Source organism: Necator americanus, chromosome X (genome assembly GCF_031761385.1).
Source record: "Necator americanus strain Aroian chromosome X, whole genome shotgun sequence".
Classification (NCBI taxonomy): domain Eukaryota; kingdom Metazoa; phylum Nematoda; class Chromadorea; order Rhabditida; family Ancylostomatidae; genus Necator; species Necator americanus.
This window is the reverse complement of record NC_087376.1, coordinates 411449-432340: the sequence shown is the minus strand read 5'-3', so window position 1 is coordinate 432340 and position 20892 is coordinate 411449. Positions and strand designations below refer to the sequence as shown.

Sequence of the window (20892 nt, the reverse complement as noted above, 5' to 3'; positions counted from 1 at the left end):
CAAGATGCGACCATATCTATCCGCAATTCGCCCTTTCATGACGCATGGATCGGAGATCTGGGCAGCACCGTCGATGGTTGTGGGGAAGCTTGTCTTGATTACGTGGAGAGAAGGCTGGTTAGACAATTGTTAGGACTCTCTTTTGCTATGGTGTGTCATAACGAAGAACTTCACTCAGAAGTGGATATGTTGTACCTGGTATGACACGTGGAAGAAATCAACGTCTTGCCTGGGCTTCTGAATTAGTCACAGAGAACCGTCTTCGCCTGTTTGATCCTGTTATGAGATCTGCTCATCTTTCCAAGTTGTCCAGACTCAAATTGAAAAGGCCTCTCGATAGTAAAAGAAAGTTCTTGAGGAAGGTGGTAAAAGAAGATTTGACCCCCGGTTGATAGGCAGTTCAGTCGGGGCGTAAAGCTTCGCAGATTATGGAATAACGACGGAGGGATAGATTCTGTGCGAGCTCTAGCTGAAGATCGAACAGGGTAGGCAAGAATATGTTCTAAGGACGGACATACCCTCGCGAAGATGCGGATAACTGCCGTTAGGCCTTAACATCCGCCCGTCGTTTGAGTCACGTAAGGTATACCGCGAACGCAAAAGTTAAGGGTAGAAACAAACATTTTGGTCAAGATTGCTCTCAAATCATGTTAGCTTCTCTATAAGAGAAACGGTGATTCGCTCTACTATATTGCTAACAACAACTGGTAGTTATTAAAACGATAATTACTTCTGTTTCCATATACTTCTGATTACAACAGTCACTTAAGGATATTACTTTGGTTACTTTTTTACATACATACCCTTTACAATTTCATAGTTACTTAATAACGATTATCATCCGTCAATGCATTCTCCATGAATGTCTGTCACAGTTTTCCATCTTCCTGAAAGGGTTAGTATTCCCTGGGACCAGAAGCTGAGGGCTGATACTCAGAGAACAACTCAACAGCGGATTTGAGGTGAATGAGAAAATTGAAAAGTGTTTGCTTTATGAAATGCTTAAGAGCCCGGCACAAGTAGTCTGATGGGGCGAGATTTAGGAATAGGTCGGTTGCTTGCGGTCGCATGTCACTTTGGCCACTCGCCGCTAACTTGAGGTCCTGGATTGAGAAACGGTCCTCATACAAGGCATTCGTCAGACCTCGCTACATCAGACTTCCACTTTTTCTGGGCTTTTAACCATTTCCTGAAGAAAAAAAAACTCTTCAACTCTCAATTACCTCAAGCGGGCTGTTAAAGGCAGCATACCACGGATCTGAGGTGGTGCGGATTTCAGGTGGAGTATCCGTATACGGTGTCGTAGATTGTGGAGACGGGGGTAGTTCCGCTCATCTCTCCCTGCATCATTGCAAACAGCCGCCTCCAGAATGCTGTTTTGTACAACGCCATCTATTGCAACGCTCCACCCCTTGCGCCGCCTCCGCCCTGCGATTCATCGAAAATCAATTCGGACTGCCCCGATAGGCAGTAAGGGACGCTACGTGTGCAAGGGTGGCGCGTTGCAATAGAAGGCATCGTACAAAACAGCATTAAGGGGCCGGCTGCTGCAGCGATTCAGGGAGAGATGAGCTGAACCACCTCGGTTTCCATAATCTACGACCCCGTATACGGATATTCCACCTGAAATCCGTACCACCCAGATTCGTGGTATGCTGCCTTTAAGTTGCGGCCCCCACTTCTGGTCTCAGGGAATTGTTACTCTTCCAGAAAGATGCAACACTGTGATAGACATTCATAGAGAATAAATCGAAGAATGATCATCAATGTGTGATTGAAGAAAATATGAAGTTGAGAAAGATATGCATGTGTAAAAAAAGTAACCAACCTAATATTCCTGACGTAAGCTGTTCAGCTTCCTGCACATACACGTCATTTGACTCTAGAAAGCAAGGGACATGGGAAAGTGATGGTTGGCATGCGTCTTGTTGCCCGGAAGCGTCAGCGATCGAGGCGTGGTCTAACACAAGATGACTACTATCCTGTGAGAATAAGTGTGACCCAGGAACGAGTGTATAAAGGAGCAATTCGCCAAACGGTCTGTTTGCGGTGCGTTTACTGTTTAATTGCACTATTGCAATAAGCACAGGTTACTGGTGAGATTATTGGTTTTCAAAGAGAAAAAAAAAGAACTTATATGAGTAGTCATATGTATGTTAATATATGCCTTCCACAATGCCCGTGAACGACCGCAGAATTTTTTTTTTTTTTGGAACTAGGAGAGATGGCCAGAAAAAGAGAGACAGCGGAAAGAAAACACCTTCGGAAAAAGGACATTACGACGAGGAAGAGATTGAACGTTATTTTCGTTGATGAAAAGAAACAAATTGATTAAAGTTAGTCAGGTGCAAACTCTTGAACGGTCTCTCGAAGAACCTTTTGACCCAGTTTGAGAACCTGTGATCCTAGCATTTGTATATTAGGTAAATTTCGATCTTTGATTAGTTGTGGGCGGTCAAACTAAATTAATAGAAGTAAATTAATTAAATGTAGCGTTCGACGAAATTTCAGCATTAACTTCTGTTTAGTGGTAGATAGTGGTCATTATTCGCGTAGTTTGTAAGTGTCACAGCGAAAACGAAGGACACCCACTACTAATGCAGAAACCCTGTTGAGCCTGAACAGCCATACTGATAAGTTTATCGAAGGAACTCTTTACATTCGTACAAGTGGTTGGTAAAGACCCAGATGTGGATTACATCACTCATGCTGCTGCAGTCAGTTGTTTCATTAGTTAATCTGGTTTTCATTTCATTACTAGTTAGGTATTTCTGTGCCCATGTTTCCATACCGCTGATAATACACTTTACATGTTACTGCGCATTTATTTCTCTAGCCACTACATCGCTCCAACATTTACTCTATTATTCCAGAGTACTTTCTCCATTGGTGAAGATCGTCGAGCTCACCCACGGTTTGTACACAGGCTACTCTGCGGCATCTAACAATATTTCCATACTACCGGTAAGCCGTTTCACCATGCTTTTCTTATTTTTTTTTCTGCTCTTCAGAACTCAACATCGCTTACTTTCGTTTCGTTGCCCATTGTTTCTTCATTTGCGGCGCACTTTGTCCTTAATGGATTCCAACATAATAAAGCTTTATGTTATGCTGTTGGAGTGACTGAACCTGAACATAGTCATGAACCATTTCATTTGGCTCCGGTTGCAATTACAGCCCGACATCCTGTTGATGGTAAGTAGATGGCGTTCCCCTAGCCGAATATTTTTTAGTCAAACTTTTTTTTAGATGTCATAGGGCTCGCATTAATTTCCCATCCTGATCAGAACCCCAGGAAACGTCGTGATAAACGACAGTTGGGACACAAGCAATGCTCTGAACCGGATCTAAACAGAAATCGTCGAGAAATCACAGAAGAATTCATCGATACAGTTTGCTTCCAAGGAGGTCAACTTACCAGATTACCTTGAAAAATATACGTTGCCACTGCAACTTCTAAACTCAGATTCCATGCTCTGCGTTTCAGGACAATGCTCGTGCGCAGAATCTACATGCGGTGTAAAGTGTGGCTTTTGTGCTAGGGACAGTAACAGTGATATCAAAGCTTTTATTTCAGAGCCTGAGAACTTCGGTACTATTCTCGCTTACGATTTAGTAGTCTCAGAAACATCGTTTAGCACTCAAGATTCTTTTTTTAGGTGCATTTCTCCGTGTCCAGTTTGTGAACCGTGTTCTTATCGCTAATTCTTTTTATACCCATTTAAGCACAGAAGTTCGTGAAAAACGGGGAGAAGCTAAGCATCTCATTTCAGGTGCAGTTTCCTTTGTATTGATTTTGTCATTCTAGTTCTTATTATGAATGCTTCACTGCCACTACATATTCTTGATAACGGCAGATCGGGAATAGTCTTTAAGCAAATCCTCTATCCGAGTTTCTTACAGAAAAACTAGGTATTTGGCTCCGTGAATGCAATCCGCGTTGCGTTGTTAAGGCTCCTGCTATCAATGATAGTTTTTTCCTGCTTGGAGAAGCTTCAGCTATTTCAGTGGATGGTCTTGGAGTGTGAGTGTAGTTAGGACATGCGTTGATTTTCTTCTTCTTTACTTTGACTTTTCTCTATTCAGGCAGCAGTACGTCCTAAGAAGTCTGGACAGATTCGAGAGAGCAACGGAAGCATGCACTGCTCTTGCTAGTGTGATCGTTCTTAGTTGATTTCTTCTTCGTATTTGAAATCTTCAAATATGTCATTAAAATTAAGAATTGGCATACACACTGAAGATAGACCCGATTGTACTGTTTCCACTTACATCGATCATCAAGAATTAGGCAACAGAACAGGTGAAAAGAAAAAAATAATCTGGAACCTTCGTTCTACGAAACTTTCGGAAATGTCGTGTGGAGAGGCTCTGCTGCTCATTTGAACCATATTAGTTGGAGGTGTTGGGCAAAAACCACACGCTTATTTTCTGGATTACGAGGGAAATTGTGCGCAATCACTCTTATACATGTGAACAATACCTCTACCTCTATCTTTTTATGGAGAGATCCCAAACATTGAATTCCGTGATGTGCTGTTTTTAACCTTTTTTTTTAAACAATAACACCCAATGTGTGACAGCCAGTTATCTAAATGATGAGGACCACTGCTAATGCTGTGAAGATGAAAACCACTTATTACACTACAGAAGGAAAGTTAGTTACTAGGCATATTTCAAATCAAACTTATCTTTTTTGAGAGGAGAATCTCAAAAGTCATTACCTCGCTGTGAGTGAAGAGTACTACTATCACGACCCTTTCTGAGGCTGAAGAAGATCTCAGGAAGGTTTGAAGTCTTTTTACTACGGGCCAGTTTAATTCCGTATACGTCTTTTTGTGTAAAGTACGCACGGCCTACCAACGGTACGCATAAATGAATGCACATTTCTGAGCATTCCAAGTGGATGTGTGCATGGATATCTAAGTTATTACTCAAGTATGACTGATAGAACCTTTCCTATACGTGGTAGAATCAATGCCAGTTGCGAGCTCATCGAACGTTTAAGTGCAGGAAAACAGTGATTTTGATCTGCACTCTTTTCATAGTTCTCTTAGTGCTGGAACAGTCCATTAGAGTTGTTGTACACTTGTTTGTATATTTAGGGACGCAAAAGTATGCAAACAAAACGCATTTCAATATGTGAAAGAAACCGCCGAATTACGAAGTCGGCGTTTGACCATTTGGTGACCTCCAAGTCCCACCGAAAAAGCGCAAGTCCAGCATTGTCCTCACTGCTCAGAAACATCGGTGTGATGTTTTTCGTTTCGTTATGTTTTTTGTTTGAATGAAGATGGCCTATCATCTCGTTCATCATCTCGTTCTGATGATTCGTTTCATGCATCTTCAACATTCAGTCCATAACTTCCACTATTATATTACACAGTTCTACTCTGTCCGCCGTAGCGAATTTGGTTGCCGCATGCAGGGTCCAGGCCTCTATAACCTACTATATTGTCGGGTCAAAACGACACCAGGGAGAAGCGTAGTTGCACGAGCGGTCGTGCTGGAGTAACGCGGTTTTTAACCGTTCGCAGCGCCTTGCGAGTGGTCTACTTGCCAACTTGCCAAAGTGACGTTGAGAACCGTCATACGAGTCGATATTGGCTGCTATTTCCTGTTTGTTTTCATTTCTCTGCCTTCTGGTTTTTTCGTCTTTTATTTTTCTTCTTCCGTATATTTGTTATGTTTGCTGTATTTGTTTTTGTTATGTAGAACTAATTTGTATCTGTATTGTCCTTAAGTTTTTGTATTGTTTTTGTTCAAGTTTTGCTTTGAAATTTGGTTAAAATTGCATTTACTTCCATGTTAATGTTCTTTTTTTGTTGTTTCACCTATCCTCCCTTCCTTTCAAACGAAAAAGAACATTAATATGAAACTATACACACGAACAAAAACAATACGATAACTTAAGAACAATACAGATACAGTATAGATCTACATAACAAAAGGAAATACAGCATCTATAATAAAAATACCGGAAAAGAAACCTAAAAGACCAAACATATATATATATATATATATATATATATATATATATATATATATATATATATATATATATATATATATAGAGAGAGAGAGAGAGAGAGCGCTAGGTGAGAGTCCCACATCGAAAACGTTTTAGAAAATTTGTCTGGTCAAGAATACTGCACTCATGCTTTGCATTTCCAAAGAAGCGTTTTTGCTTGAAAAAAAAGAAGTTTTTGCTTGATGCAATATTCAAGTTTGTTTGGGTCTACTAAGTGGCTGGCAGTTTTTTGTTGCTTGTACTAAAATGCCTAAACATACAACTGCTTATAATAGGTGCGACCTGAATTCGTATGTTTGTCAAACGACTGCTTGATGCATACATAGCTACGTACGTATTGTTTTTAAAAAAAAAATCCAAGGTTGTCATGGCCACCATCATCACATGAGCAAGCTGTCATTGCGAGGAACAACTATACACGAGGAGATAAGAGGCTAGTCAATGCGTGAAAGGATGCTCATTAGTATTGTATATAGAGCTGAGGGTTATCTGTGCCTTCTCTTTGCCTTCACATTCCGTCCGCTACCTCAGCGCATGCCCGGGTGTCAAGCTCCATGGAGAAGTCCTCAGCGATCCAAAAACGGTCTCTTCATCTGCTAACAATCCTATTCACTGCAAGCACTCTAGCAAAAACAATCGAGATCAAAGTGACATTACTAATTGATCCAGATCATCTGTACGCGCAATCGGTGCTCGACAATGCTCGTCGTGACATTGCTAACTCCAATCCGTCCATCGCTCCCGAATTTTCCTTCCGGTGATCTTTTTGGACTTTTTTCATCTTACTGAGTGCAATCACTAATGATTCGATGTTGTACAAACACTTCATTTGTTCTTGCGAAAGCTAGCGAGTACGACCTGACGAGGTATCACTATTAGATGTTATCGGAATCATCCGTCATATACTAACCTTTCTAATGCTACGTAGCATATAGCAACTTTAGTTGGTCATTCAACTGTCTTCGTTATAGTGATAGATTGGCATGAAAGAAACGCTGAAACTCTCTAAGCCTAGCGTCTAAGGATCGATAGTATGTGAAGTCAACCTACATTTATTTCCCTTGTCAGGGGAGTGTGAGCGATAGGTAAAAGGTTCCACTGTGAATGCACGATCGGTCGTTGGTCCAAAGAAGCCCCAAATCTTTCAACCCTGCGGGGTATAAATTTGTCGTCTAGCCACTGTAAGTCATTGTGACGCTGCATGCACGTTCATAAACTTCAAAAGATTCTGAATTGAAATCGAACGCGTACGCGTATACACTAAAGACTCATATCTAAACTTACAGTTGGGTCAAAACGACATGAAGCACCGACAGTTGGCGTAAGCAGGTGCGCTCGAAGCGGAGCGGTGGAGCGCAGCGGTTGGGATCGTGTGAGGATGCCTGCTACCGCCACTCATCTCTACAGTTCGCCATGGTCCTACCTCGATCCCAAACGCTGCGCTCCAGCGCGCCACTTCTAGTGCACCCTCTTACGCAACTGTCGGTGTTTCATGTCGTTTTGACCCAACTGTACATTTGGTTGCTCCGCTCCTTTAACCAATGCTAACGCGCCGGGAAATTTAAAATGGTATCATGAGTAGCTACTTCCTCTGTTCTATCGGAAGATTAGACTTAGAAAAGCTACAAGACGAGTGCTTTGCGGTGCTTCACGAACTCTTAATATCATAAAAACGAAGACAGTATCACAACAAACCGTAACCCAAGAAAGAAAGGAAGTATGGTCTCCCAATTTTCAAACTGAGTAAGGGATGGAACTGAACTTTAGGCCTTTTTATCTTTATCTTGCATCTGACAACGATTACATCGGCTAACTGGTTGGCTAACATCTTTTTCCCTTCCTCTGTCCAGTTTTCTTTTGGGTTTTCCATTTGCTAGCTAGCATTTAGCATTGCTCTCCTTGTTTAATTTGTATTTTATTTCCCTTCGTCTTCTGCATTATCTCTGTTCTACTTGTCTTGTTTCTCGTTTCTACTTTTATTGTTTCCCTATCTTATTGTTTCGTCTTAATCCCTTGTCTTGTTTGTTGTGATTATTCTGTCTTGTTTCTCTGTCTTTCGAAGTTGTATTTTTGAACCATTTCTGTCTTTATGTCTATTTTACTCCTTTTGTTTCCTCAGAAAAGGGTTTGGTTCCAACCTTTTGTTTTCTTTTTTTGTTCATGCAGCATGTTTAATCCCTTGTACCATACGTTTACTTCATTCATGTTTGTTTCATTTTCGTGTGTATCAGTGTTCTTACATGCATCGTAGTTTTTGTTTCTGTTTTTTCATTCTATCTTCTTAACCTTATTCTCTTTTCTCACGGTGTCTTTACATTCCAGCATGTAATTCTATTGCTTTCCTTGCTTCCGGTTAGAGAATGTGCGCTGCATGATAATCGGGACTTAAATCACGTTAATATATGACAAGAATATTGAAGCTAAAGAAACACAATTCAATAGAAGAAACAGAAGAAACACAATAGAAAAAATTGGTGGGACTTTCTTAAATGAAAGTAAGGACTCTTCTCCAGTATCTCTTTCTAATTAGAGAAAGTAGTTTTTCTACAAAACATCCTAGATTATGCTGCTTAACATTAGTACGAGATAATCAAAAATGTACGAAAGAAAGGCAGTGTGGTCCATGACAAGACCTAGGTAGCGTTTTCAGACTTTACTTGAAGTTTTAACTCGTAAATACTTTCAATAGACTGTTTTTGGTGTCTTTGAACTCGCTTCCAAGATTTTTCTTCGGAAGATGAGTTTTCTGCTACCATTTAATCAATTCTAGAGGCAGAAAGGGAAGTCAAACTCTCTCTTCAAAAGGAAGTCAAACCCTCTTCAAAGTTAAGCCTAGTGTTTTTCATGGGAAGTTAACGTGCGGAGTTTGCCGGCAGTAACTAATACTTTCTTGAACAATGAATCTTAAAGTTGGATTTAATTTTCGTCGTGCGTAAGTACGACTACTCATTTGTGTTTCCGAATTTTACTTTTGGATGCTGCAAACATACTAAAGGCTATGAGCTTACTCTAGGAAAGACGTTGAAACATTGTGGAAAATGTTTTTCTTGACTTCACCAGCACAATATTTACTTCAGAATTCTTGTGGATAACAGTAAATGCACGTCTGGAATCGAGTCCATGTCTTCACTCGCAATTCTATCACAGAATTACTATCAAGACAATACTCAAGCAGTGTTTGGACCGACCTGCTACGGTGGTGGGTGGTTCTTTCACACAAGAGATTTGCTTTCATTTTATTTGATTGTTGGAGATGTCTCGAAAGTTGCTGGATTAACAGTGGACTTCGACTTGCTTCAGTTCAATTTATGGGCAGATGTTGCTGTAGATTATGAAACTAGTAATATAGTTCAGGTAAAACTCCTCACAAATTCGCTCAAATCAACTTGATTTCTAATATTTTCTTCATAGATGATGACAAGATCTACATTTAACATTGGAGAAAATATTCTGGCCACTCTCAAAGCTGCAGATTGGAATCAGGTGAGCCGGAGTCGGTTTTTTCTCTATGTTTAAAGGCATCACTCCACGAATCTGAGGTGGTACGGATTTCAGGTGGAGTATTCGTATACGGGATAGTAGATTATGGAAAGGGGGTAATTCCGTCCATTTCTTCCTAATAACCATAAAAAAACGCCCATAAGATACGGCTTGGGGCGTTCTGGCGCGCTATTTCCCACATGGAGATCGACTGGAGCGCGCCAGCCTTGTACGGCGCCGCATCTTCCGAGCCGTTTCTTACGGCAATTAGGAAAAAATGGACGGAATCACCCTCCTCTCCATAATCTACTATCCCTTATAATAGTCCATTTGAAATCTGCACCACCTCAGATTCGTGGGGTTATGCCTTTAAATTTGCATCCTTCACACGTCGACTTAAAGTGAATCCCATGTGGATTTTGATGCTTTAATCTGCGGAATGTTACGAATTGTACGAGGTTGCGTACTGGTGTATTCAAACGCAAAACTTTCCGCTAGTGTTTTTTAGTGTACTCTCTGGTCGATATTTTCATCGCGTCGCGTCAAACACATGAAAGGAGCATTGACGTGCTCTTGGGAAGTGGGTAGGAGACACTAATGCACTACAGATGTACTTGTATATCTCTATCCTTAGAGCATTTGTTCCGCGCGGTGAACCGCTCTAACCAACTTTCGCATGAAGTGGGGCTTACTTGCATGTCCAATGAGATAAGAACCCTTTACAAACAAGGAGTTGTCTGAGGATACGTTTCTCTACTTTGTGTTTTTTTTAATATTTAGATAGCCATTATCAACTGCTTCGATTGCTATCCAGAGGCTTCCGATGTTCAGTCGAGGTGCGTTTGTTCTTCGTTCACAAACATAGTCGGCATGTTGCTCAGTGTAATTGCACAAATAATCGCGCTGGAGCGACGGACTACTTTTACTGTAGGAACCTGCATTCATTTCATCCCCATATTATTCGGTGTTGTTCGTTCAAGATATGCTAACAGTTCAATGTGCATATTCTAGGGTAGTATCTGTATATCATGACTTTCAGGCAGTACAATGTTTCTACCTATTTGTCAGACCGTGGAATTAGCATCCTAGCACAGCTGGAAATTTCGAAATACTGGGACGAACCTCGGTTAGCTGATGCCGTCGGAAATCTGAGTCAAATTTGCCGAGGTAACCAGATGCAATTATCCTAATTTCTTCGGGGAAGCTAATATCTAGGAGTTTATCCAAATGGTTGCAGTTATATTGCCTTTAATTGGTGGCAAACTACTTGACTATGTTCCATTTTTGAAGGCGATGAATTCCACTGGCCACCTGAATGCAGAGTATAGTATTCTCATTATTCTTTGGGATTATCAGGTATGAAAATGGTAACGTGTAATACACTTCTCAGATAAGTTATTCATCCAAATTTGAAGCCAAGGTGATATCGATTGGCTCTAGACGTTTCCGTAGCGGCTTTGTTTTCAGACCTGAAGTTTTTATTAGGAGTCACCTAAAATGCCATGAACAAACATTGAACTTTACAATGTGGCAGTAGTATCGTTTTGCAAACGCACAGCGTCAAGCGATTTTCCGCTCGATTTTACACCTCTTCACATTGAATTCCTGAATGGCTCAGATTGTGTTGCTTGAAGAAACGTATTTCTTACTCTTATTGGGAGTATGTCTCTAGCAAGGCACTGTAAGGTTTTAAATTCGAAACACTCTATACGTTGACAATTTCCTGTTTGGTGCCGGATACTGAAGAATTTTTCATACATCTCTAATGTCTGATCCAAGTAACAATGCAAAGCACTTTTCTCATGAAGTACGCGTTTGCTTTCGATACACGCTGGAAGAGAAGTCATGCCAAATACAGTGTAGGATTTTAGTTCAGTAGATTACTTGCGAGATGAATTAAAGTGTTGTTCAGAGTTTGGTTTAAAACGAATAAAGTGATGACAAATTTTTAGAATCAAATGGAAAATTTCAATAATTAATGCATTCAATCCTTCTTTAGAGTCTGTTGTTGTCTATTTCTTCTTACTCGTGGATTCATACTTATAGCAGGGTCAAGTGTGGTGTTGGGACACGACCCTTTCGAATACGACCCCCCACCCCCACCCTCCCGATACCTTCTGTCTTACGCCTGTGCGATTATGGCACTTTGCCATATTCGAGTACGGTATAATGGCCAGTTGAAAACCGACCATTCTCCATGCCCTCAGGTTCGACTCCCGGCTGAGGCAAATTTTAGCAAAGAGATAGAAATTTGGAACAACTAAAAAATGGAGAATTTAATTTTACGCATTTACAACAGTTTAAAAGTAAATTTAAAGAACTTTAATGACCAAAAAAGCTCAGATTCTGTGCACACTGTTAGGTCTGGGAGATCGCGAATAACTTCGTCATAAGAGGACCAAAAGAAAAAGTAAAGGTGGTTTTTAAGAGAAGAGGGTTTGCCCCAAAAAACGATTGCTTTGCTGTATTTTCCACCTCCTCTTTTTGGAATTTTGATGGGAAGAAGTTTGAAATTTTCCGACTTTTTTTTGGATTTGTCCTATCTAAATTTTGAGCGAACTAGACGGTCTTTAAAGGGGAAATTCTGCACGCAGGGGTTTTCTTAGAACCTCCACCCGAATATATGGATGATTTTTTTAAACGCCGTTCCATTTTTTTAGAATGGGAAAAATCCCCAAAATCCCAATTTTTGCTCAGAGCGAAGCAAATCATCTCCCAGTAAGTTGTAGGAGAGGATTTTCTCTATCGTATGCTGCGTCACTCGTTCTCCAGGGCCTCGCCGCTTTTTCAAATTTTTGATGGGACAGAGATGGGAAAAATGCCATTTTCGCATCTCTGTCCCATCAAAATTCCAGAAAGACTAGGAGGTGAAAAAATACAGGAAAATGATCATTTTTAGGGCGAAGCTTCTTCTCCTAGAAACTACCTGAATTTTTTTCAGTCCTCTTGTGACGAAGTTATTCGCAATCTCCAAGACCAGTGCGCACAAAATCTGAACTTTTTTTCCGAGTCTTTAAATTTTGTCAAATTCACTTTTAAACTGTTGTGAACTGTGTAAAACTAAATTCTTCATTTTTTAGAAGTTGTTCCAAATTTCCATCTCTTTCGCAAAAATTTGCCTCAGCCGGTGTAGAACCTGCGAGGTCAATTGTCATATTGTCAACAAATTGTGCACTGTCAGAACAAAATATTGATTCCTTTTTTCGTTTTTCCTATTCGCTGTTCATCTCGAAGTCGATTTACGCATCTCATCCTTTTTTTTGTCCAGTTTCGCAATGTCTATGTACTTACTGCTTATTTACTCAATGCTCGATCGTCTCAATCTCAGAATAAATCAATACCTGGTTAGAAGACAAAGATGCATGAATGCCTAACGGTTGGCGGCTCACCAATGTATCGTTGTTGCCGCTATCGTCTTAGCAGCTTGAGCAATAAATTATTCCTTACGCTACATATTGTCATCTTGCGTCTTCATTTTTTCCAGTGGTTTTTATCATAAAAAATCAATGCTTTTATCAATGCTTCATGCAAGAATTAAATGAGTTGATTTTAAAGACATAGAATTAAGTTAGGTTCACACACTGTTCTTCTTTCTTTCAGTAGAGCCCGAAATTCTTCAACAATATTGGCTTCCGAATGTAAAAAATTTCAGAAAGGTTCGTCCCAATTTTTTATACCTCCTGAAACACGTTTAAACTAACTCAAGATTAATTCTTCAGTCAGCGTCAGTGCTAAGATGTGCGCAAGACCTCCGTTTCCATGTAACTATCTTATCTCTGAAATTTTGTAATGTAATATTTTTAGTGCATTAAATTATTTTAGTATTGTATTATTTGTAGTGTATTGTAATTAAAATATTTCTTAGTTTAATATAATACTTTGCAACGCATCTAATTGATTAGTATTATTTAGTATTTTGTCGTTATAATCGTGCTATGTTCCATTCACCTGCTGCTCCACTGCTCACTCATTTACGATCATCTTTCTTACGACTTCCCCCCCCCCTCTCCCCCTCCTTTGCAACCCCCTCCCTTTACGACCTCCGATGGGAAAATCCTATCACACGCTTGACCCTGCTTATAGTCTTTTCTTTTAGCCTTTTTATGTCGACGTGTTTCTGAAAACAGACAAATTATTTCCTGAGAAAATAGTGGCGAAATATTAGTGACATGCTAATCAATATCAACCTTATAATAACTACACCATTATGTTGACCTCTTTAACTATGAGTCCATTTTAATTATGATTCTGTTTTTATTTGCCTTTACATCTTGTTGGGATGTATTTATATTTTCGTTGTAACAAAAACGAACGGGTTCTTTTTGCGCTCGAAAAAGCATATTCATAGAAAAATCCAGCAGTAGTCATCACAATAGTACATGAGCGCAATAAATTATGAGAAATAAATCTGCTCCGTTTGCTAGTGAATAAGGAGTTTGTTCATATCCATATCTGTACTGTTGATTGTACGATGTCGGCGTCATTAGCTCCATCCCTATAACTATAGTAAGTGTGTGTATAAAGGAATATATAATAAATATATATTCCGGATCCCCCTCATTAGAGGGAACATAGCCGGTTAGTCGCGAGGCTACGTGGCGCGTCCCCAGGTGGCGGATAGGGGGCTGATCGCGGACCAAAAGCGACCTTGACTAGGAGGTACAAGGGAGGCGGTTTGGGGTCGCCTCCAACAAATAAGCTCCGCCTGTCCACTCCGGGAGAGTGCAACGTTCTCCCAAAACTCATGGGACTTGAGGCTCGCAACCTGGCCATAGGTTTTAAATTTTTGTGCAAAACGGAGTAATGGAAAAGAATCTCCTGATTCCAGAGGAAAGCTTGGTACGGTAGCCCCAGGAAAGACGGAGTTGCAGGGGTCATGTAGGCTACCGAAACGGAAAAGGACTAGGATGACTATCTGTATTTATAACGCCCGAACTCTTGCATCGGATGCGCCCAATGAAGATCTGATGATGCAAGCCAGGAAGTTTAATTACGACGTCATCGGACTAACCGAGACGAGGCGACGCCCACTTTCGAACAACTTACAACCCGAATCGGACCTTTACGGATGAGATGTGGTTCAACACTAGCCTTGACAATCTTCATCGTTTACGCTCCAAAATTAAGCTACGAAGAAGAAGTTTTTAATATGGACCTAGAAAAGTTCTACGGAGAAGATCATACCTTCTTCAAGGTCATAATTGGTGATTTCAACGCCAAAATTGTCCCAAGAAGAACGCCTTGAGAACTTCATATCGGAACCCACGGCCTTCAGTGGAATGAGCAGGGAGAGAGACTTTCCAAGTTCACCATGACGACTAAGACCATCCGTGGGAACCCACAATTCCAGAAGCATTCCTCTCTACGCTGGACGTTGGAGTCACCCGATGGAGGGTAACGTAGTGAAATTGACCACATCATCGTCAGTAAAAGGTTCTGCCTGACGGATGTCGCTGTTCTACCAAAATTTTATACGAGATCAGACCATCGCCTTCTTCGAGTAAGTTTTTTTTTTACATGGAGAAGAGAAAAAGCCATGAATTTCCCGAAGCGAACTCCCAGAACTATCATCAACTGAGAGCTCTTCGTTTCGTCTGTCGGCTTTTGAGAACGTCATGGACAACATCGACGACATGAACGACTTGTAGAACATCTTCACAACTATACGAGGAAAGGGAAGACTTTCAAAACCACCAAGAGACGCCTGTTTCCGAGAACTCTAAAGCTGATATCTCAGCGTGGAGCTGCACAAGCGGCAGGCAACCAAGAACTCACGTCCGAGTTCGCAATGCTTTGCAGAGAGGCGATAAAGGAAGACCTCAAAGAGAAAAGAGCAGAAGTGTTGGCTGAAGCTGCAGAGGCGGGACAGAGCATTCACTACGCCCGTCGGAACTTCGCCAATCGTAAAAGAATAACGACTGCTCTCCGGACCACAGATGGAACAACTACAGCATCGAGAAGGGGGATGGAAAAGGTCATTCCCGACTTCTACTCAGATCTCTTCGACAGCCACGTCCACTTGCCTCCTCACCATCTGAGGGAAGATGGACATGTCAATCCAAAGGTCCTCCCTTCCGAATTCCGACATGCCTTCGTGTCGGTGAAGAATCGTACTTCACCCGGTCCCGACAGAATCAAGCCTGAACATCTGAAGTACCTACCGCCAGTCCTCATCAACATCCTGGGGAGGCCCTTCACTTGTTATCTATCGGAATGCCAAGTTCCGAAACCATGGAAAACAAGCAAGACCGTGCTGTTGTAGGAGAAGGAGACCCACACGACATCGGCAATAATCACCCAATCTGCTTACTGTCTATCATCTACAAGCTCTTCACAAAAGTAATCCTAAACAGGATAGAAAGAAAATTTCAAGAAGGACAGCCATGCGAGCAAGCTGGATTTCGAAAAGGGCTCGGTACGATTGACCACATACACACGGTTTCAAAACTCATAGAGGTGTCGCGAGGGTACGAGATGCCGCTGTATCTCACTTTCATCGATTTGAAGAAACACTTTGATACAGTAGAGATCGAAGCGCTCATGGAGGCATTGGACAACCAAGGCATCCCTACTCCATGCGTAAAGATGCTTCGTGAGTTGTATAGCAACTTTACGACCAAAACTTCCCCATTCTACAATGATGTCATAGTCGACGTGAAGAGGGGGAGTTCGTCAGGATGACACAATTTCACCCAAAATATTCAGTGCCACTCTCGAGAACGCGATGCGAGGATTGGAATGGGATAAAATGGGACTGAAATTTGACGCCATTTACACCATCTTCGTTTCGCTGATGAAATCCTTCTTATAACATCAAGCATCGATCAGGGGAAACAGATGCTGGCCAAATTTGATGAAACGTGTAGAAAGATCGGTTTTCAGCTGAACCTAGACAAGACGATGTTTACGAGGAACGGGCGGGTTTCTGATGCCCCTCACGCTCAACGGTACGAATATTTCTGGATGCTCCAGCTATGCATATCTAGGTCGAGAAATCAACATGATGAACGACCTGACCTCTGCGCAGATGGAAACGAGCGGCTTGGGGAGCAATCAAGAGCATCGAGGATTTAGTGAAAAAACCAGGAACATTTGGCTCCATGCTCACCTATTCAACACCACCGTTCTTCCTGCTTTGATCTACGCTTCAGAAACATGGGCGTTTCGCAAGCAGGAGGGAAATGCGATCAGCGTCATGGAACGCGGAATTGAAAAGGTGATACTAGGAGTAACCCGCTTTACGCAGGCGAAAGAAGAGATTCGAAGTTCACTTCTACGTCACCGATCGAAGATGAGAGACGCTGCCGCATATGCCTAGGAAAGCAAAATTAGGTGGGCGATCGGTTTCAATGACAGTCGTTAGACCGACCATTGCCGTAATCGATTGGATACCACGCGACATCAAACGCACCGTAGTAGGAAGACCGTCGATCCGATGGTCAGAAGTCTCTACTCTTTACGAAGTTCTTCAAAGAAAAGTATGACGCTATTCGAGTCCCTCGCGAGAAGAGATGCCACTGGGCAACACTTGCGCGCGATCGGGACAAATGGAAGTATTACTGGTGCCCGCTCGAGCAAATCGAAGAACAACGGGAGCACAGGTGATACAGGTGATATGGGTTATATAGGAAGAGCCGTTGCAAAATAAATGGCCGAAGGACGCTGAACAATTCTCTTGGTTCAGGGAAGAATAACCGTAGAAAGAAAACAGATGTTAGTCAGCACTGAGTTTCGTACTATCAATTTATTGGTCATCTCTTCTTTGTAAATGCAATTGCTCTCGTTACGAATTAAGAGCTTTGAATCTGAAAAGTAGCGAGTAGTGTTAACCCCTAGTGATTTAAGACCATACATTGTTGACGCTTGTAAAGTTCACTGATAAAAGTTAATTGCATGGAGTTCAACAATCTCTTTGGGACGTGCCAACGCGTCCGACTCCAATTTAGAATCTCGAATTTACTGTTTAGGGCACTTATTTTAGCCATACTCAGCAATACCTTTATTTTAGATAGACCGTGGACTGTACCCGTGGGAAGGCAATCCGACAATGCTAACCCTCTTCAACAGGACATACGTGGTAGATAGGGTTTTGCAGACCGCTCCACTAATTCCCTCAGTGCTCATGTTGGCATTTCAGCTCGAAAATGATGCTTTCGACAAATCGCGTGTGCAGCAATTCGTTTACCAGAATAATGTTGGAAGCTCGGTTTGTTTGCTTAGAATGAAAAAAAAAAAACTCTAAGAATGGAATGGACTTAAATGATCTGTATTTTTGCTTGAGTCAGAACGTACAGAAGAACAGATATCTCAGAAGTTCCAGCTTGGATTAGTTTCAGGCAAACCTCCTACAAACGCTCGAACTATACGAATCACTTTTTGTATACGCCAACATTCTTCACACCAAATATGAATCCGACCACTCGGGGCAATATAATGCAACGACTTTACGAAATCTGATAACTTTTATCCAAGGTGGTAAGGTTATACACGAAGAACTATGCCCTTCAATCTACTCTTCAAGTTACTTTACATTCTCTCCAGAGGATTTTTTAGCTGACCATTGCATTCTTGAAAAGCTAGTATTAGGTATATCAGCAGAGGGCACCAAACCATTTCCTATCAGTGATACTTCGTCGCCTTCTGGAGACTTCACTCACTAAATACAGTTTTTGCACAGGCATACAAGCAGGGCTTAGGTTTTTTCAAGAGAAAAGAGAAGTAGTAATAGTAATAGGTTTAATTTCTGCTCAGGACTAAGAATTACACGCACAAATCACAACAATAACAAGCATATACTTGAAGGTTGTTGCAGGTCCATTTGGTGTCATCTTCTTTAGCAACAATACCCAACGCATTGCTCCGTTTTCTCTTGCATATATAAATGACTCTGGCTATAATTTCATCACTAAACTTGACGTAGATCGCGACTATGCATCAGGAAAGGAGGATCATTGTCTGGTGAGTTGATGGACACCTATAGCAGTGACTACGATGTCCATTTTCAGCTTTCAAGTTCAGTTTCCAAACTAGAATGCAGAAATCACTGAACTAATTCAGTGAGCAGAGACAATATAGCGACACACTACACTGTACGACTGTGATAAGAGTAAATAGCTTCTATTGCACTGTGCAAAAACTCCGCAAAAAAACTCCAAACTCGCAAAAAAAAACTCGATCTACTGGAAAAAAAAGTCTTTCTCCAAGCATTTTTATTTTGAGAGTGACAAGGCGACCCTACAAGCTAGACAAACTCATTAATAATCGATTACCAGTCAAGACACTTCTAAAAGTTGTAATGCTAAAACTTGCGATCTTTTGGGCGATTTTTTTGTGGAAGTCTGAAATCATACACTCAGCAAAGGTCGCAATTGAACGAAATCACCTTAGCCAGGCAAAAGCAGATGATTGAATCCTACAACGTTTGGTCACCTAAACGGTAGGCAATATGTATTAATCACCACTTCTCATGTTAAAACGATACAGAAGGTCCAGATTTTAACAGTTCCAGTAAGCGAACCGTGTCGAATCACTGATGTTGTCTTCAGAACTTCTTAAACTTGCTTTCGTAGTTCGGTTCTCGAGGCGTCAATAATGTAATATCACTTTTTAAGCTTCACTCTTCTGAAAATGTCTCGGTAAAACGCTTCTAGTCAAGCGATCTGATTAACTGTTAGGGTTGTCACTATTACCATTTGCTTTCCCGCCTGACGGTGAGAAACATGGTCGAATGCCGTCATCGTAACATTCTTTTGCTGAGAGAAGTTACAAAGAGTCAACAAAATATTGGTAATGGTGCAGCTCCATATTTGTTTTCGGTTGAGGACGCTCTATTTTTTTCACTATGAAGAATAAAAGTTCAACTGTAGTAGTTATCACATGCCCTGTGACAAATGTGGTAGATATCACCATGTTATAGTTCCGTTCACTTCCCTCCGTGAGCACATAAGGTGCCAGACGATTGGAAGAAACGAACTTGATACCCTATAGAACGTGAAGATATTCTCTTGTGGATTTCGCTCTGATCAAAGTAACCTATCGAAGGGTCTCGCCTCGAAGGTGTTTCAACAGATATCATTTCCTTAGTCAAAGCTGCTAGCGCGGTACCTTCTTACCTAAAGAAATTTAGACAACTCTAAATATTGTATTGATTTTTGATGAACTCTGAATATTGTTTATTCCTTAAATTCCTCATTTACTGGTTCACATACGCTTGTATTGATTGCACAATTAGACAGTCACAAGCATTAGAAATTGAAGTAGTGGATATAATATATGTTCTGGAGATTTTTCTTTACTCCCTCCATTATTCTTCTTTTAGAATTTGAATCTCACTGGTACCAATCTACATTTACGAGAGGACATACCAGCATGTGGCTTTAAAGGAGAAATGTGCGACCAGACTGGGTTTGTATTTCTTCAAGAGCTCAAATACTTCTTGGATATGCCGAAAAAGGCAAATTTATTTTAGAACCGTCTGCGTAATTTTCATCATGATAGCAGCTGTTGCGTTATGTATTGGGATCTTTTTCAGCTTCCGAAAGATGTAAGCTGCACATGTCGGTGATTTTCTTTCTGGCTAATAAGTAGTTTCCAGAAAACACATTGAGTCCATGCAAATGCCTTGGGCAATCGCGTATTCAACACTTAAATTCATCGATTTGGACATCTCAGCGCATGGGGTAGGGTTAGTTTGTACTCGAGAACTGCAGTGTTCAAATAATTTCTTTCCTAGAGTCAGCAGCTATCTATACTTAGCCTAAATGAACACATGGAAACAAAGGTGGGTAATCGCCTCTTTGTGTAAATTATGAAGTTGTCCTTTTGTTACGAAACAGACCTGAGAGCTCTTTTCGAAAGTTCGAGAACTAAAACAAAACTAGAACAAAACCCGGAAAAAGCCAGATTCCAAAATTAGGCGTTTCAAGAGGTGAAACTGGATCACCTTGATCACCTTGACTCCCGTTGATCTTCGAACTGGTCGAGCGGGCGCGAGTAATTCTTCCATTTGTCCCGATCGCGTGCCAGAGTAGCCCAGTGGTTCCTCCTTTCGCGTGGGACACGAAGAGCATCATATTTTTCTTTCAAGGACTTCGTGAAGAAATCTGACCATCGGGTCGGCGGTCTTCCTGTAGTGCGCTTAATATCGCGGGGAACCCAGTCGCTCACGGCTCTGGTCCAACGGTTGTCATCAAAGCGCATCACGTGTCCGGCCCACCTTATTTTACTTTCCTTGGCAAACGCGGCGGCGTCTCTAATCTTCGATCGCTGACGTAGGAGGGAACTTCGAATCCCGTCCCTCACTTGCGTGAAACGGGATACTCCTAGCATCACTCTCTCAATTGCGCGTTCAATGACGCTCACCGCGTTTTCTTCCTGCTTGCGAA

General features: G+C 41.3%; 2 protein-coding genes across 7 annotated transcripts in view; one reads left to right on the top strand and one right to left on the bottom strand.

Annotated features, from left to right (window-relative positions):
* The window catches only part of RB195_021086 (uncharacterized protein), a gene marked incomplete at both ends in the record, with an annotated part of 54555 nt that extends 33778 nt beyond the window's left edge, over window positions 1-20777 (top strand). For 2 of the 6 annotated variants that reach the window (XM_064207638.1, XM_064207642.1), the window contains 8 exons: window positions 1856-2049; window positions 2874-2964; window positions 3012-3195; window positions 3250-3408; window positions 3488-3592; window positions 3660-3773; window positions 3904-4024; window positions 4087-4174. In XM_064207638.1, the coding sequence (XP_064063522.1) occupies window positions 1856-2049; window positions 2874-2964; window positions 3012-3195; window positions 3250-3408; window positions 3488-3592; window positions 3660-3773; window positions 3904-4024; window positions 4087-4174 (1056 nt within the window). Of the gene's footprint in view, window positions 1-1855; window positions 2050-2873; window positions 2965-3011; window positions 3196-3249; window positions 3409-3487; window positions 3593-3659; window positions 3774-3903; window positions 4025-4086; window positions 4175-4592; window positions 4655-6562; window positions 6612-6697; window positions 6786-9105; window positions 9228-9281; window positions 9383-9439; window positions 9512-10288; window positions 10345-10547; window positions 10676-10745; window positions 10865-17516; window positions 17586-17645; window positions 17715-17844; window positions 17984-18320; window positions 18467-19826; window positions 19913-19976; window positions 20052-20102; window positions 20188-20240; window positions 20313-20594 lie in introns of those variants that run through there. The other 4 variants (XM_064207641.1, XM_064207637.1, XM_064207639.1 and 1 more) reach the window with 4 other exon arrangements.
* On the bottom strand, window positions 20456-20836 carry RB195_021085 (uncharacterized protein; the record flags this gene model as incomplete). The annotated part of the gene is made up of 1 exon (XM_064207636.1): window positions 20456-20836. One exon carries the CDS (start codon window positions 20834-20836, stop codon window positions 20456-20458), a length of 381 nt encoding a protein of 126 aa, XP_064063517.1.
* Between the last annotated feature and the right edge of the window lie 56 nt (window positions 20837-20892).